The sequence below is a fragment of the Pimephales promelas genome, chromosome 3, assembly GCF_988280905.1.
Source record: "Pimephales promelas chromosome 3, fPimPro1.hap1.1, whole genome shotgun sequence".
In the NCBI taxonomy this organism is placed as follows: domain Eukaryota; kingdom Metazoa; phylum Chordata; class Actinopteri; order Cypriniformes; family Leuciscidae; genus Pimephales; species Pimephales promelas.
Genome location: NC_142771.1, coordinates 38,077,022 through 38,093,075, shown reverse-complemented (window position 1 = coordinate 38,093,075; position 16,054 = coordinate 38,077,022). Strand labels below are relative to the sequence as shown.

Below are 16,054 nucleotides of genomic sequence, written 5' to 3'. Positions count from 1 at the left end.
CTTCAGATATAATTGAATTATATTCAACAATGCCCAAGACTGTTTCCCCAAAAAAAATATAATTCTGTCATCATTTACTCACCTTCATGTCACTCCAAACCTCTAGATGTTTACAATAAACTCAGAAATTTTATGAATATAATTAATTAAAAATAATAATATTTGAACTTTAAAACTATAAATAACTTTTTGTCATTTCAAGTTTGGAATTATGAATATCCGTTTGTTATTTGGCATTTTGTCTTCATAGAACCTGTGTTGTGGTAAATGATTGTTTTTGAGTTTTCTTATAAACATTTTCTAAGATGGACTATGAGGAAGTTATTTTATTGCTATCAATAATTTTATTAATCCACACATGTGAAGAAAAACAATCTGACAAAAAATTAGGATTGGGACCCACTAGTACATCAACATGTCCTATCTCATTTCTCTTTCATCAATTCCACCTGTACTTCATCATCATCATCATCATTTCTTCTCAGCCTTTCTCCATGATCCTTGTTTTTTTTTTGTGTTTCTTTGGGTTTTCACAGATGAACACATCTTTATATATGCAAATTAGTAAATGGCATTTCATGTATTGTGTGCATGACTAAGCCAGCAGATATCCGAAAAACAAACCTGGAAAACCTGAACATTCTTCAGGTTACAACTGTAACCCTACTTCCCTGAGTAGGGAATGAGACGCTGCGTCGACAACGCTTTGGGAACGGCCCTGCGTGATTACGTCTGAAGCAAATGTGTCAACTAATCCAATGGCGAGAATGAGGCGGGTGGACTTCAAGACCACCAAAGCAAGTCAATCTCAGGAATGTAGGAAGTATGGTAAAGTGATGCAGCGTCTCGTTCTCTACTGAGGGAACTAGAGTTGCAGTCATAACCTGAGACGTTCCCTTTCGAGGAAACTCGCGCTGCGGCAATGATGCTTTGGAAAAGAGAACGGGAACCACGTCTGAGTCCAGTCCCGGTTGGCTGGATGCGTGAGAGAGAACCAAAGTGGACAGTGTGTCGTATCCTGAGACACAAACAGATCCACCTGTGCCTGGCCATAAACTCCCCAAATGTGCTCCAACACCTCGGGGTGAAGCCTCCATTCCCCAAGCCTCAGGCTGCCTCAACAGGTAGTTTGCGACTTTATTGAGATGTCCCGGAATTAAAAGTTATCTCGGTTGTTTAGTTTTCTTAACTTTATATCGCGACTCTGTGAACCCAAAGCCAGTATTTCACTGGGAATCACTTACTATGAAACTTGGCACATTCCGTTCGTATTGTGAGTTTGGTTGCCTGTTAATATCTAGTATTTACATACAGAATGTATTGGTACATCATTATTAAAAAAAGTCTGTGTTCTCACTAAATTGCTCCCAAACGTAAGATTGTTGTTTCATAATAGTAGAATAAGTACCTTTTAGTTCTATTAAGGGTTCTCTCAGTGTAGTAAGGGTTAATCATTTCAACCCTCTGGGGTCTGAGGTGTTTTCTGGGCCCTTACAAACTGGTGATTTCATTCATAAGGTTTTTATATATTTTTATTTTTTGTACAGTCATAGGTTAAGAGGTTGACCTTCATGCTTAGTTCAACCTATAAAAAAAGTTGTTGTTTTTTGCGTATTCATCACATGACACAAATTCATATGAAAACATAGCCTCATGTAATAGTTTTACTTATAAAAAACTAAAAGCACCTCATGAACCTTCTTCGATCTACTCAACATTAAAAAATTTTTAGTTTGCACAGGTGACAATTACGCATTACAGAGTCGCTAACATGTCTCTTATTACACTTTCAGACATACCGGTTGCTCAATAAGACACTTGAATGAACAATGAAGAAGTTTAGAAACGAAGAGAGGTGAAGGCGTTAGACTGTAATGAGAGTGTATGTGGGTGTGTTGGAAACAGGTTAGCAGGAGTATTTAAGAGCAGGACTGCAGGTGTCCGTGTTGTCAGAGATGAAGATGAAGATGATCCACATACTAAGTTTAGCATTTGTCGTCTCTCTTCTAATGAACGGTAAGACCTTTTATTGGATACTTTTAGGTTAACTAATGCGTTTTTACTAAAATAACTATTGCTTACTTTTATGTAACTACGTTTTATTTTGCATGTACACTTTTTGATTACACTTTATTTTAAGTTGTATATTGTTACAGTGTAATTATATATTTATGTACTAAGTGACATTGAGCAACTACATGTACTTATTATTTTGGGTTATGGTTTTATTAGGATTGATTGTGGGTTAGTTGCATGTAATTATGCATAATTTACTGTTATTACTAAGCAGAGGTGAAAAGAGTAATAAAATATTCCACTCGAGTAAAAGTACGACTACGTCAAAGAAATTCTACTTAAAGGAGCTGTATGTAAGAAATGTATTTCAAATAATCATAAAATGACCCTGATATGTCACTAGACATTAAGAATTCATGTTCTTTTCAAACACTTATATCACTGACAGCAGTAGTCCGGCCAGGATATTGTCATTTAAAAAGTGAATTTGCAGCCCTCAACTGATGTTGATGTTGTCATGTTGTGTTTTGGTCTGATGCTCCACCCTCCACCGATCTACCAATCATGAAGTCAGTAGTGTTGCAGCATCTGGGTTGCCAGCTCTGCTCTAGTAACTACAGCTGCAGATACAAACATGTCGGATAAAAAAATGTTGGATCCTAAAACCTATCTGACAACCTCTACAGTAATTTGAAAGTGATTGCAGTACCAGTTTTGGCCACAATCTTACACACAGCTCCTTTAAATACAAGTAAAACTGGTCTAAAAATAGACTCAAGTAAAAAGTAGCTCATATACAATTTACTCAGAATCAAAATTACTGAGTTACTTTTTTAACAGCGTGGATGGGGTGGGGGACTCCCCTGTGGAGGGTTGTAAAGGTATGAGATTTTCATGGTATGATTTACAGTTTACGGTATTAATTAATTATCAAATAAATAAAGGGTATTATTAAATCATCAGTTAAAGGGATAGTTCACTTTGAAATAAATGTTTGATATGTTTTATCTTACCTCAAGGGCATCCAAGATGTAGGTGTCTTTGTTTCCACAGTATTTTCAATTTTGACATTTTTCGGTCAAACCATTGTTGTCTCCACGTCCACACAGAGAAGTCCAAATTAAACATGATTTAATGACTCGTAAATGTAAGTACACATTGATGTCCTAAGACATGAAACGAGCGGTTTGTGTGAGAAAACGAACAGTATTTATATCGTTTTTACCTCATGTAATCACAGCCATGTCCAACTGATCTGAATAAGTTATCCAATGTCCAACTGAACCGAACTGAACCAAGTCCAACGTTCCGCCCGAAGTGATCTCTTGCGCGTCTACGTCACTCATTGTTTACACAGAGATTTCGGAAGTTTTACCGTTCACTAAACATATTTAGATATATCGAAATCGTCTTCCATTGCGATTTCCTGTATATATGTTTAGATCTTCACAGTGAAAACTAAAACTTCCGAAATCTCTGTGTAAACAATGAGTGACGTAGACGCGCAAGAGATCACTTCCAGCGGAACATTGGACATGGTTCAGTTGGACATTGGATAACTGATTCAGATCAGTCGGACGTGGCTGTGGTTACACGAGGTAAAAACGAAATAAATACTGTTCGTTTTCTGACACAAACCGCTCGTTTCGTGTCTTAGGCCATCAATGTGTACTTACATTTACGAGTCATTAAATCATGTCACTAAGTCCCCTAAACCTGCATTATATGACTGATAGACAACAACGGTTTGACCGAAAAATGTAAAAATTGAAAATACTGTGGAAACAAAGACACCTACATCTTGGATGCCCTTGAGGTAAGCTAAAACATATCAACAATTAATTTCAAAGTGAACTATCCATTTAAACAGACTCTGAACAGTCTCTGACTAGGGCTGTGTATTGACAAGGGGCTCACGATACGATACATATCTTGATATATGTGTCACGACACAATAACACAGCCCTATTCGATAGGCATGACGTGAAGAGATTCAACTTTTACTATGGGTTTTTGCGGACGAGGAGGACTTGGACTTGGACAGACACGCAGAACAAGCTGATTTACATAGCAGTCTTTTTGCGCTTTCATGTTAACAGTTGCGATTTGATTTAATACACCTCTCTACTTTCGATTTATTCATCCATTAAACAGTTGGCGTGTTTTACATGGTATCTGTGTTATGTAGGACAAATTCAATATTATTCACTGGATTCCTGGATTCCCTCTGCATCACGGAATTCATTCTGCTTTAAGTTATAAACAGGACATACCTTTATCTGCACGGAGGGATGGTGTTCTCTGTTTCCTCCTTTTACATACACGTTTCGTCCACGTTTTTTTATTAATTGGATAACTATCCTCAAGGACAACCACATGTTTTTTTTTTTTTCTACATCCAAATATTCCCATACTGGCAATGGTTCGGTTAATAAAATAATTCCACGGCGTTTCGCCTTCAGCTGGGTCTGCATCACCTTTGCACGTTTGTTCTCCCACCCTTTAATCAACGCACTAGTTTCAGGAGAGTGATTTATTTCCCGCTAATATTATTTTTTTACTCAGTAACGGGTGTGATTTAAAATGTAGCGAAGTAAGACTTCAAACAAAACGTACTTCAGTAAAAGTAAACTAACAGATTTTAAAAACTTAAGTATAAATACACAGAAAAAAAGTACTCAATACTTAACATGAGTAAATGTAATTTGTCACTTTTCACCTCTGTATGGTAGGTAACATATGTAACAAGAACAGTGTAAAATAAAGTGTTACCAACTTTTTTCTCCACTGAAATTATCGGTAACTAAACTTTGTTTCTTTTTCCTAGGGTGTGACGCACAACTGGATGGTAACTATTTTTTCCAACTATTTAAGTTGCCAAATTCCTATAAAAATGACCAATTGTTTGTCTAAAATGTGTTTTCCTTACCTTGTCCATTGTCAGTGTGTGGCAAAGCACGTTTCAACTCAAGGATAGTGGGGGGAGTGGATGCACTGGCTGGGGCTTGGCCATGGCAGGTCAGCCTTCATAGGAACGGGAGCCATTTTTGTGGTGGATCACTCATCAACAATCAATGGGTTCTGACTGCAGCTCACTGCTTTAACAGGTCATTATAATAAACCAGCCCTTGCAATTATTTAAAAAACTCATTCAACTGATGAGGAAAATGCTTAACACTTCCTTTTCTACCATATTCCAGTGTTTCAACCTCTGGCCTAATTGTGTACCTGGGCCGACAAACACAGGAAGGAACAAATGTAAATGAGGTGTCTAGAGGTGTCTCTAGTATCATAAAACACCCAAACTATGTTAGCAGCACTTTCGATAATGACATCACTCTTCTGCGACTGGCTTCGCCGGTGAATTTTACTGACTTTATCAGTCCGGTCTGTCTGGCTTCCTCAAACAGTATGTTCTTCAAGCAAACCTCCAGCTGGGTCACAGGATGGGGAACGATAAATTCAAGCAGTACGTATTTCATTTAACTAACCTCGAGCAGAGTCACAGGATACTTTACCATTGCAATAGTTGACGTTTATTTGACCATTGTATGCGTTCTCAGCTCCACTGCCTTCACCTCAAACTCTACAGGAAGTGGATGTGCCTATTGTTGGAAACAGGCAGTGTAAGTGTCTTTATAGTTCCTCAACAATCACAGACAACATGATATGTGCTGGACGAATAGAAGGGGGCAAAGACTCCTGTCAGGTAACAACTCCCACACTTCTGTTTGTTTTACTTCATAGTTTTAATGGGCTGGTAATATTCTGCAATATAGTTATAGTTTAGAATAAGTAGAATGATGGGTCTCTACTAAAACTCTTACTTTATCCAAATAAACTGATAATGTAACGGTTGAACTTTGTCTAATGCAAGGGAATTCAACCTAGCGAATCACTTTAAATACACTATTGGAGTAATTGCAATGTTCAGACTATCGAGATATTGTGTGTGTATAGTCATGTTGTAGTTTTCATGTGACAAGTCTTCCAACCATAACAGTGTAATTTTCAATGACGAGTCTTGATCTTCCTTAAAAAGAGAAGCACTAAAATCTTCGAGACATTTCCTAACATGAGACTTGACGCTTTAAACATGCAATAACATTGATGTCATTTTCCCATTATACCTTCATATTATATATTACAGCTGTGAACTACAACTGGAATAGATGTGTGGACCAGAATACTTGGCATGTAAATAACCTGTTGTTCATCCTACAGGGTGACTCTGGTGGTCCTATGGTCAGCAAACAGGGTTCGCTCTGGATCCAGTCTGGAGTTGTGAGCTTTGGCGAGGGTTGTGCTAAACCCAACTTTCCTGGTGTGTATGCCAGAGTTTCTAAGTACCAGAACTGGATCAATGAGCATATCACCACCAACCAGCCAGGCTTCATTACGTTCACCTCCAATGGTACTGATGGTGACCTGAGCATCAGCTGTACTGATGTGCCTGCCATTACCACAACTACTGCCCCTACAAATACAACTGTCCCAAGTGAGGTTCCTTCAACTTATAAGATCCTGAAAAAATCATGCATACATTGTTCACTTAGCAACTTGTCCAAGGACTTTTGTGGATAAAAAGTGTACTTGATTTCAAATTGTTTTTTACTTAAATTCAGGTAAACACACAGCAAAAACTCCAGTATTAAATTAACTCTCCTGGGAGTTTATATGACTCCACACTCCAGAGTGTTAAATTAACACTGAAACAGTGTTAAAGTTAATGAGATAATTAAGTAATTAATGTAGCGATGATTGACCAACATTAAAGACACCTGATGTTAACAAGTAGAATCACTGAAGGTGGAAAATCACAATTTTAAGTCACCATTATGGAGATCAGTGATTACTTTAGTTGGGCAGTTAACCCTTACATTTTATATTTTAGATATTGTTTTGCTGTTGTACCTGAGTTATGACTGTCAGATGAACAAAGAGAAAAGATGATCTGATGGTGTTGGTTATGTTTTAACAAAATCATTAGTTGTCCTGAATCACTGAACTAATGTAGAGCGTAATCTCTGACTTAAATGTATATTGATGATTACAGCATCACAGTGATTTTACAGCGTACGATCCAAAAATTTTGATTCAATTCAAATTCTGTCTTAAAAGTTGTTCTGATAATATATATATATATATATTAGGCACTCACAGAAATCAAGAATCATTGTATGAATCTCAACAATGGTGACAACCATTAGGAAAAGGAAATTACTAAAATATTTCAGATCATAATTTATTCATACTACAATGCATGATGGAAGCCATAAATGAGTTTTGATTGGTGGAGCCCATAATGCATTTCAATATGCTTTTTTATTGTCACCATTGTTGAGATTCACAGGCTGATTATTGATGTCAGTGTGTCTAAATAAATAATTTTTCAAACTCTTTTGATCAGAACTAATTTTACAAAATATTTTGGATTAAATTGAAAGTGCTGAAAAATGCTTGCTATAGAACTATAGTGTTGCTGTAATCAATAAGGTAAACCTAATGTTCTAAATGAGTTTAGTGATTCTGGTCAAGCGATGATTACATCAAACCATAATCAACACCACCTGATCACCTTTTCTCTTAATTTATCTAACAGTTGACACTCTTTTACAGCAGCCAAACTAAATCTAATGTTAATAGTTTAAGGGTCAAGAGGCCTACTGGAGCAAACAATGATCACCATAATGGTGACTTCGAAAAGGAGATTTTCTTCTTCAGTGATTCTGCTTGTTAACATCAGGTGTCTGCAATGATGGTCAATTATCATTCAATTAATCACTTAATTAGCTCGTTAATGTTAACACTCTTGATTGTTAATTTAACTCTCATATTTTAACACTTTAACACTCTTGAGTCTGGAGCCAAATAAACTCCTAGGAGAGTTAATTTAACACTGGAGTTTTTGCTATGCACAAATTTATATTGCTAGTAAAGGAAATTCATGTAGTCATTTTCAAGCAAGGTGAAAGAGGCACAGGGCTCCAGACCCAATGCGGAAAAAAAGAAAGAAAGCTACAATAATTTAAAATGCATTCAAAATTAGCAACATTTTCATCAGATATCATAATTTCATTAGAGTTCCTAAATGCAACAATGAACAAATGACTTATAAATCGGTAATTTTATTGAGCCATTCAAAAGTATTAATGAAAAAAGTATTATGCTTGTCTCTTCAGACTTAGTATAATAATATGCACTATGTACTCTAATGTATAATAAGAGAATGATTCATCTTTTCTGTTTCATTTAAATACTGGTGTCTGGGGACTAGAGGTCGACAGTTGTGAAGCATTTTTACTTTCCTCAAGTGCATTTTTTCAAGTGCCTGTACTTTATAAGTGTGTTTTTCTTTGGAAAACGTTTACTTCACATCATTCCAAAACATAATGTTGCACTTTTTACTGCACTTCATTTTGTAAATAAAAGTCTATTGTCTACATTTTATTGTATTTTTATTTTTTTTACCTCTGATACTTAAGTACATTAGAAATGTTGTACTTTCTTACTTTTACTCAAGTAAAACATTGAATTGCTTTTACTTGAGAAAAAATAAGAAAGTACTAGATTTCCAATGTAATTAAGTATTAAATGAAATTCAATATGAAACATTGTGCAGTAAAAAGTATGACATTATGCTTTGCAATGTTGTGAAGTAAAAGTTTTACTTAGAAAAACACTCTAATAAATTACAGACACTTTAAGAAATGTACTTAAGCAGAGTCAAAATACTTCACTACTGTCTGCTTCTGCTGTGCACAATTTAAGTTGCAAAATTCTTATGAAAATGACCAATTGTTTACCTAAAATGTGTTTTCCTTACCTTGTTCATTGTCAGTGTGTGGCAAAGCACGTTTCAACTCAAGGATAGTGGGGGGAGTGGATGCACTGGCTGGGGCTTGGCCATGGCAGGTCAGTCTTCATAGAAGCGGGAGCCATTTTTGTGGTGGATCACTCATCAACAATCAATGGGTTCTGACAGCAGCTCACTGCTTTAACAGGTCATTATAATAAACCAGCCCTTGCAATTATTTAAAAAAAAACTTATTCAACTGATGTGGAGAATGCTTAACCCTTCCTTTTCTACCATATTCCAGTGTTTCAACCTCTGGCCTAATTGTGTACCTGGGACGACAGACACAGGAAGGAACAAATGCAAATGAGGTGTCTAGAGGTGTCTCTAGTATCATAAAACACCCAAACTATGTTAGCAGCGCTTTCGATAATGACATCACTCTTCTGCGACTGGCTTCGCCGGTGAGTTTTACTGACTTTATCAGTCCGGTCTGTCTGGCTTCTTCAAACAGTGTGTTCTTCAAGCAAACCTCCAGCTGGGTCACAGGATGGGGAACGATAAATTCAGGCAGTACGTATTTCATTTAACTAACCTCGAGCAGAGTCACAGGGGACCTTACTATTGCAATATATGACATTTATTTGACCATTTTATGTGTTTCTCAGCTCCCTTGCCTTCACCGCAAACTCTACAGGAAGTGGATGTGCCTATTGTTGGAAACAGGCAGTGTAAGTGTCTTTATAGTGCCTCAACAATCACAGACAACATGATATGTTCTGGACGAATAGAAGGGGGCAAAGACTCCTGCCAGGTAACAACTCCCACACTTCTGTTTGTTACTTCATATAGTTTTAATGGGCTGTTAATACTCTCCAAAGTTTATATAGTTAAGAATAAGTAGAATGAGGGGTTTCGACTAAAACTTTTACTTTAGACAAATAAACTGAGCCATAGGGTTTAACTTTGTCCAATGCAAGGGAATTCAACCTAGTCAATCACTTTCAAAACACTATTGGATTAATTGCAATCTTCGGACCATTGAGATATTGTGTGCGTGTGTGCATGTGTGTGTGTGTGTAGTCATGTTGTAGTTTTCTTGTGACAAGTCTTCCAACCATAACAGTGTAAATTTCAATGAAGAATGTTGATCGTCCATAAAAAAGAGAAGCACTAAAATCTTCAGGACATTTCCTAGCATAAGAATAACTTGACGCTTTAAACATGCAATTACAAGGATGTCATTTTCTTATTATACCTTCATATTATATATTACAGCTGTGAACTACAACTGGAATAGATGTGTGGACCAGGATACTTGGTATGTCACTAACCTGTTCTTCATCCTACAGGGTGACTCTGGTGGTCCTATGGTCAGCAAACAGGGTTCGCTCTGGATCCAGTCTGGAGTTGTGAGCTTTGGCAAGGGTTGTGCTGAACCCAACTTTCCTGGTGTGTATGCCAGAGTTTCTAACTACCAGAACTGGATCAATGAGCATATCACCACCAACCAGCCAGGCTTCATTACATTCACCTCCAATGGTACTGATGGTGACCTGAGCATCAGCTGTACTGATGTGCCTGCCATTACCACAACTACTGCCCCAACAACTACAACTGTCCCAAGTGAGGTTCCTTCAACTTATAAGATCCTGAAAAATCGGTAACGCTTCCTTTTACAGTCCAGTTACCCATGTAAATACTCTGTACTTATTTTAGTAACCACAATTACTGGGTAATAACTAGTACTAACCCTGAACCTACCCCTGTTCCATGTACTTACCTTATATTAGCCAGTACTTTCTAGGTAAGTACACTGTAAGTATACTGTAAGTACTGTACTGTAAAAGGAAGCGTTACCAAAAAATCATGCATCCATTGTTCACTTAGCAACTTGTCCAAGGACTTTTGTGGATTAAAAGTGTACTTGATTTCAAAGTGTTTTTTACTTTTTACTGTAAACACATATTTATATTGCTAGTGAAGGAAATTCATGTAGTCATTTTCAAGGTGAAAGAAGCACAGGGCTCCAGACCCAATGCGACAAAAAAAGAGAAAGATACAATAATTTAAAATGCATTCAAAATTAGCAACACTTTTATCAGATATCATCCTTTCATTAGAGTTCCTAAATGCAACAATGAACAAACAAATGACTTATGAATCGGTTATTTTTTTTAATGAGCCAGACAAAACTATTAATGAAAATGCATTATGCTTGTGACTTAGTAAAATAATATACACTATATACTAAATATGTATAATATACACTCACAGTGTGCTGAAATATGACTGAAAATTCAAGATACTAACCTTTACCTCCTTACTGAAATATCAGTTGGCCAGAGAGTGATTCCTCTCATGTACTCAAGTACATTTTTCGGTAACACTTTAGAATACGGTTCCTTCGTTAATGAATGACTACACAAGAACTGATGAGTAACACAATATTAACAATCTAGTAACTATTATTAACTAACAAGAAACTCTAATTAACGAACTAGTAAGTAATAGCGCACAGACGAAAGTGGTAGTTCACTATTAAGTAATCAATAACTACTATTTTTTTAATACTTCCCAGAGAACTACTGAAAAAGTTTATTAACAATCTAGTAACTACTATTAACTAAAAGAAATTCGTATTAACGAATTAGTAAGTAATAGCTCACAGATGAAAGTGCTACTAGATACTTCTGTGGGAGTTACTAATTATTTGGATTCGTATTATAAAGTGAAGATCATTGGAACTAACTAGTAATTACTCAAGTGTTACTAAAGACATTTTCTAAAAGTTACTAAAGTTCACCAAAAATCTCAAACGGTTGCACAAATCATGACTAGATCATGTAGTAACACTTGAGTAAGTACTAGTTAGTTCCAATGATCTTCACTTTATAATACGGATCCAAATAATTAGTAATTCCCACAGAAGTATCTAGTAACACTTTCATCTGTGAGCTATTACTTACTAATTATTTGGATCCGTAATATAAAGTGAAGATCATTGGAACTAACTAGTAATTACTCAAGTGTTACTACATGATCGAGTCATGATTTGTGCAACCGTTTGAGATTTTTGGTGAACCGGAGACGGAGTTTGCAATCTCAAACAACGGATAGCTAATAATTTTGACTATTCAAACAACGGCCTGAAAGCCTGTTCTTCCAGTGCTCTACATCGCTTTAATTGTCTATGCTAATAACCCATTACTGTTAGTCTAAGCATAATCAAAGATCAAAGAAATCAAAGAAACATTTGACTGATAAATCCCGGTGTTCATTGTCTTTCTCTCTGTTCCTGTAGCTGTAGTGTGTGGACGTGCCAATCTGAACACCCGTGTAGAAGCGAACAGCTCCCTTGTGTCTCCAGGCATATGGCCATGGATGGCCAGTCTGCAGTTTAACGGCAGTCACGTTTGTGGAGGAACGCTAATTGCTGAACGGTTTGTCTTGAGCTCTGCCAGTTGTTTTACCAGGTAATGGCACTTAAATCTGAAAAAAAAGGACATTTGATTAGAGAAATCAAAATGATTTGATTTAATGGTATATTTTTTGGTCCAGCTCCAACAATGCTTCCGATTGGTCCGTGATCCTGGGCCGTCTAAATCAGAACGGCTCCAACCCCAATGAGGTCTCTATAAAAGTGGTGAATCTCACCATCAGCAATGTCACAGGCGACAACGTTGCAGTCTTGCAGCTGGCCGTCGCACCAAACCTAACGGATTTCATTCAGCCTATATGTGTGGACGTGGAAGAGAATACCTTCAGCGCTGATACTCAATGCTGGGTGGCAGGATGGAGCTCAGGAGCAGGAGGAGGTGTGTTTTGAGTAAATTCTATGGGGATAAAATGTCCCCACAAAGACGTTTATTGTCGCTATGATGTATAAAAGTATAGAATCATTATGTATATGGAAAGTCCCCATGATACATGGAACCCCACATGTGGGTGTCCTGGTAAATCCTACTTTATGGGGATATACAAAATGGATATTTTTGGTCCCCATGAGGAAAACAGTTTTTAAATCATAATAAGTAATACGTTTTCTGTAATGGGTAGGTTTAGAGTTTGGGTCTGTGTATGTGAATGCTTTGAAACATTACACTAATTGGTAAAATTAGATTATTAGAATGTTTATCCTTTTTTCCAATTTCCAAAGATGTTTTCCTTCTTTTATAGTGAATCAAACTCTTCAGGAATCCAAGACCTCTATTGTGGATTGTGGAAACTCACAAAGCGACAGTATTTGCACAAGTTCTTTGAACTTACAGCAGGCAAGTCAATTCTGTTGGTCTATCTATATATTGGTCTATAAAACTATATATATATATATATATATAAAAATTATAAAACAAAGATTGTTGTTTATTGTTAGATCATGATGCCTATTTCATCATCTTAAGATATAGATATAAGATATAATAGATAAAACAGTTTTAAATAAAGTATAACAGTTACATGAATTATTCCGAGAACATGGTAAAGTAAAAATTATTACAATTTAAAATAGTTGTTTTGTATCTAAATATGTGGTAAAATGTAATTTATTCCTGGATGTAAAAGCTGAATTTTCAGCATCATTACTCCAGATCCTTCAGAAAACATTATGACATGATTTATTTTCAATTATTTGTATTATGATGATAACAGTTTTGCTAAATATGTTTTTCATAAGTATTTGATAAAAAGAAAGTTCAAAAGAACAACTTGTATTTTAAATTTAAAAAAAAATCTATTATAAATGTCTTGACTGTTATTGATCAATTTAAAGGAATAGTTCACTTTAAAAAAAAACTTTTGCTGATAATTGACTCACCCCCATGTCATCCAAGATGTCCATCTCTTTCTTTCTTCAGTCGAAAAGAAATTTAATAAAAAATTTAAAAGAAATTTAATTTAGAAATTTAAATTCTGGAATCGTTTAAAGCCCTTTGAACAGTTTGCACTGAAACTGTCTTTTGGACCTTGAACCGTTTGGTTCCCTTTAAAGTCCATTATATGGAGAAAATCCTGGAATGTTTTCATCAAAAACCTTAATTTCTTTTCGACTGAAGAAAGAAAGACATGGACATTGGATGACATGGGGGTGAGTAAATAATCAGCAAAAGTTTTTTTTTAAAGTGAACTTCTCCTTTAAAGCACCTTTACTGAATAGAATGTATTTATGTTAAATTTTACTGACAAAACTTTTTGAACGGTAGTTTTTAACTAAACATTTGAATATACCATTTGTTTCTCCTGAAAATGGGTAGTATCTGTCTGCAAAGATATGAAGTGACAAATATCATTTTATGTAAATTTTGTAAAATTCATTAAAGATTTCCCTCTCTCACACACACCACAGGGTGATGAAGGGGGTCCGCTGATGTGTAAGCAGGGTCTATCATGGATCCATGCTGCCGTTTTGACAAGTAGCAGATCCCGCTCTTCTCTCCGTCAAGATGTCCAGGTTTTAAGTAAAACCTCCAGCTTTGCATCATTCCTGAGAACTGTGGTGGGCCCTTTCCCTCCAAAAGTCACAAGTGCAACTACAACCAGCACCAACAATCCCCAAGTTGCACCTGATGGGTCACAAGCATTTTCTTCCATCTCGTTTACCGTCCTGTTCTTCTCACTTACAGTTTTCCAAATCTTTCTTCGAGGCATCAATTAAGTCATTTGAGTATAAAGGGCTACTTTCATGACATTTATAAAGCGCTTTTCTCGGCTGTCAAAGCACTTTACATATAAGGGGAATCTCCTCAACCACCACCAATGTGCAGCATCTGGATGTTGCAACGGCAGCCATATTGTGCCAGAACGCCCACCACACACCAGCTTACTGGTGGAGAGGAGACCGTAGATGAAACTAATCAGTATATGGGGATGATTAGGCCAATTGGCAAATTGTTTTTTTCTTTGTGACCACTGAGAGTCAGGACCTCGGTTTAACGTTTCATCCGAAGGACATGAAAAGCTTTTGTGAAGCATATAATTCATTTTTACTTCTGGCAAATGTGAACTCTTAAGATATCTATTATCTCACACCATGAAGTTGTGGCCTGTTGTTCTTACACTACTATTACATTGCATGGTTTTCTCTGGCAGTACCTTAAAACAAGTGTATGGGTAATTTGTGTAAGCAGGCATATAGTTTAAACATTGTATAGTTTCATTGTAACAGATACAAAATGAAGTTGTTCTTCACCAAGGCACTTTATAAAAAAAGTGTCCCAAATCGAGTGGTTCAGTTCCAATACTCACTGTAACGTAGCTTAACCAACAAATACCTCAAGCTGTACCACACTTGGGACATTACTGTAAGTAAAATAAATTAAGTACTTAAAAAAAAAATCTATTTTATTTAAATATGAATGTGTATTTTTTTCGGTTGTACAAATGATTAAATTAAAATAACAAATTAAGCTGAAAAAAACAATGTTTTGTGCATTTATTTGAAGCATTTCGCCAAGAGGCAGAGGCGTTGGAATGTGGGCCTGTGCAGTTTAACAGATACTGACAAAAGATCAAGAAAGAAGATACTTCCCAGATAGCAAACAGTCACTGAAACTATGCTAAATCAACATTCCGTTGTCAACATTAAGTCATTGAATCAACATTAAACTCTGATGTTGATTCTACATCATTTAAAGATCAGGCGCTGTTTGACAGTGCACGCGCGCCTCGGGCAGAATAGAATGCAAATGAAATGTCTAACTGGCAAAGCTTTAAAGTCCCCGTGAAATCAAAATTGAACCTATTTACTTTGTTAGTGCACATTACTAGTCTTGTGGTGAACAATTAATCCGTGCAAGTAAATATATATTAAAAAAATGTTTTACCTTAGTAATCTTTAATCAAAATCTGAAAAGTTACTTCCGGTCTGGAATGGTTTCTTTTTCTGATGACGTAGGTTTCACAGCTTGGGTGGGGAAACGCTTAACCACTCCCCTCAAACCGTTAGTTTGCTATGAGCGAGAAATGGAGAGGAGGAGCGCTAACCCTGCCCTCTGTTTCACTTGGAAATACGTCACAGCACTGGAGAAAAATCGTTTGCAACTTCCGGTTCACGGGGACTTTAAAGCACGAGCAAATAATACACTTTTGTGATTGCGAATGGGTGCAGTGTCCTGTGAGTGTAATTCTACTATGGAAGGCCAATAGGGCCAAAAACATGTGAATTTTAACATGTCAAGAACAAGTATTTAACGTTTGAACTGGTCAGTGTCATTGGCTTCTGAAGACTTGGGTCTAACCATTTCT

At 36.4% G+C, this 16,054-nt stretch overlaps 1 protein-coding gene across 1 annotated transcript; it reads left to right on the top strand.

The window, feature by feature from the left end:
* Positions 1-1,940: 1,940 nt before the first annotated feature.
* Positions 1,941-15,214, top strand: LOC120464497 (transmembrane protease serine 9). The gene is made up of 14 exons (XM_039654016.2): positions 1,941-2,016; positions 4,844-4,864; positions 4,961-5,123; positions 5,217-5,485; positions 5,580-5,725; positions 6,241-6,514; positions 8,858-9,020; positions 9,117-9,385; positions 9,481-9,626; positions 10,165-10,438; positions 12,117-12,288; positions 12,374-12,630; positions 12,992-13,086; positions 14,157-15,214. The coding sequence occupies exons 1-14, from the start codon at positions 1,956-1,958 to the stop codon at positions 14,463-14,465; spliced, it is 2,619 nt and encodes an 872-aa protein (XP_039509950.2). The 5' UTR covers positions 1,941-1,955; the 3' UTR covers positions 14,466-15,214.
* The last annotated feature ends 840 nt before the right edge of the window (positions 15,215-16,054 follow it).

Excerpts from the sequence above, each read along its gene's own strand:
- LOC120464497 (XM_039654016.2), top strand. The coding sequence starts at position 1,956 with ATGAAGATGAAGATGATCCACATACTAAGTTTAGCATTTGTCGTCTCT. Across the intron at positions 5,486-5,579 it reads GGGAACGATAAATTCAAGCA|CTCCACTGCCTTCACCTCAA; the intron begins GTACGTATTTCA and ends ATGCGTTCTCAG. Across the intron at positions 10,439-12,116 it reads AACAACTACAACTGTCCCAA|CTGTAGTGTGTGGACGTGCC; the intron begins GTGAGGTTCCTT and ends CTGTTCCTGTAG.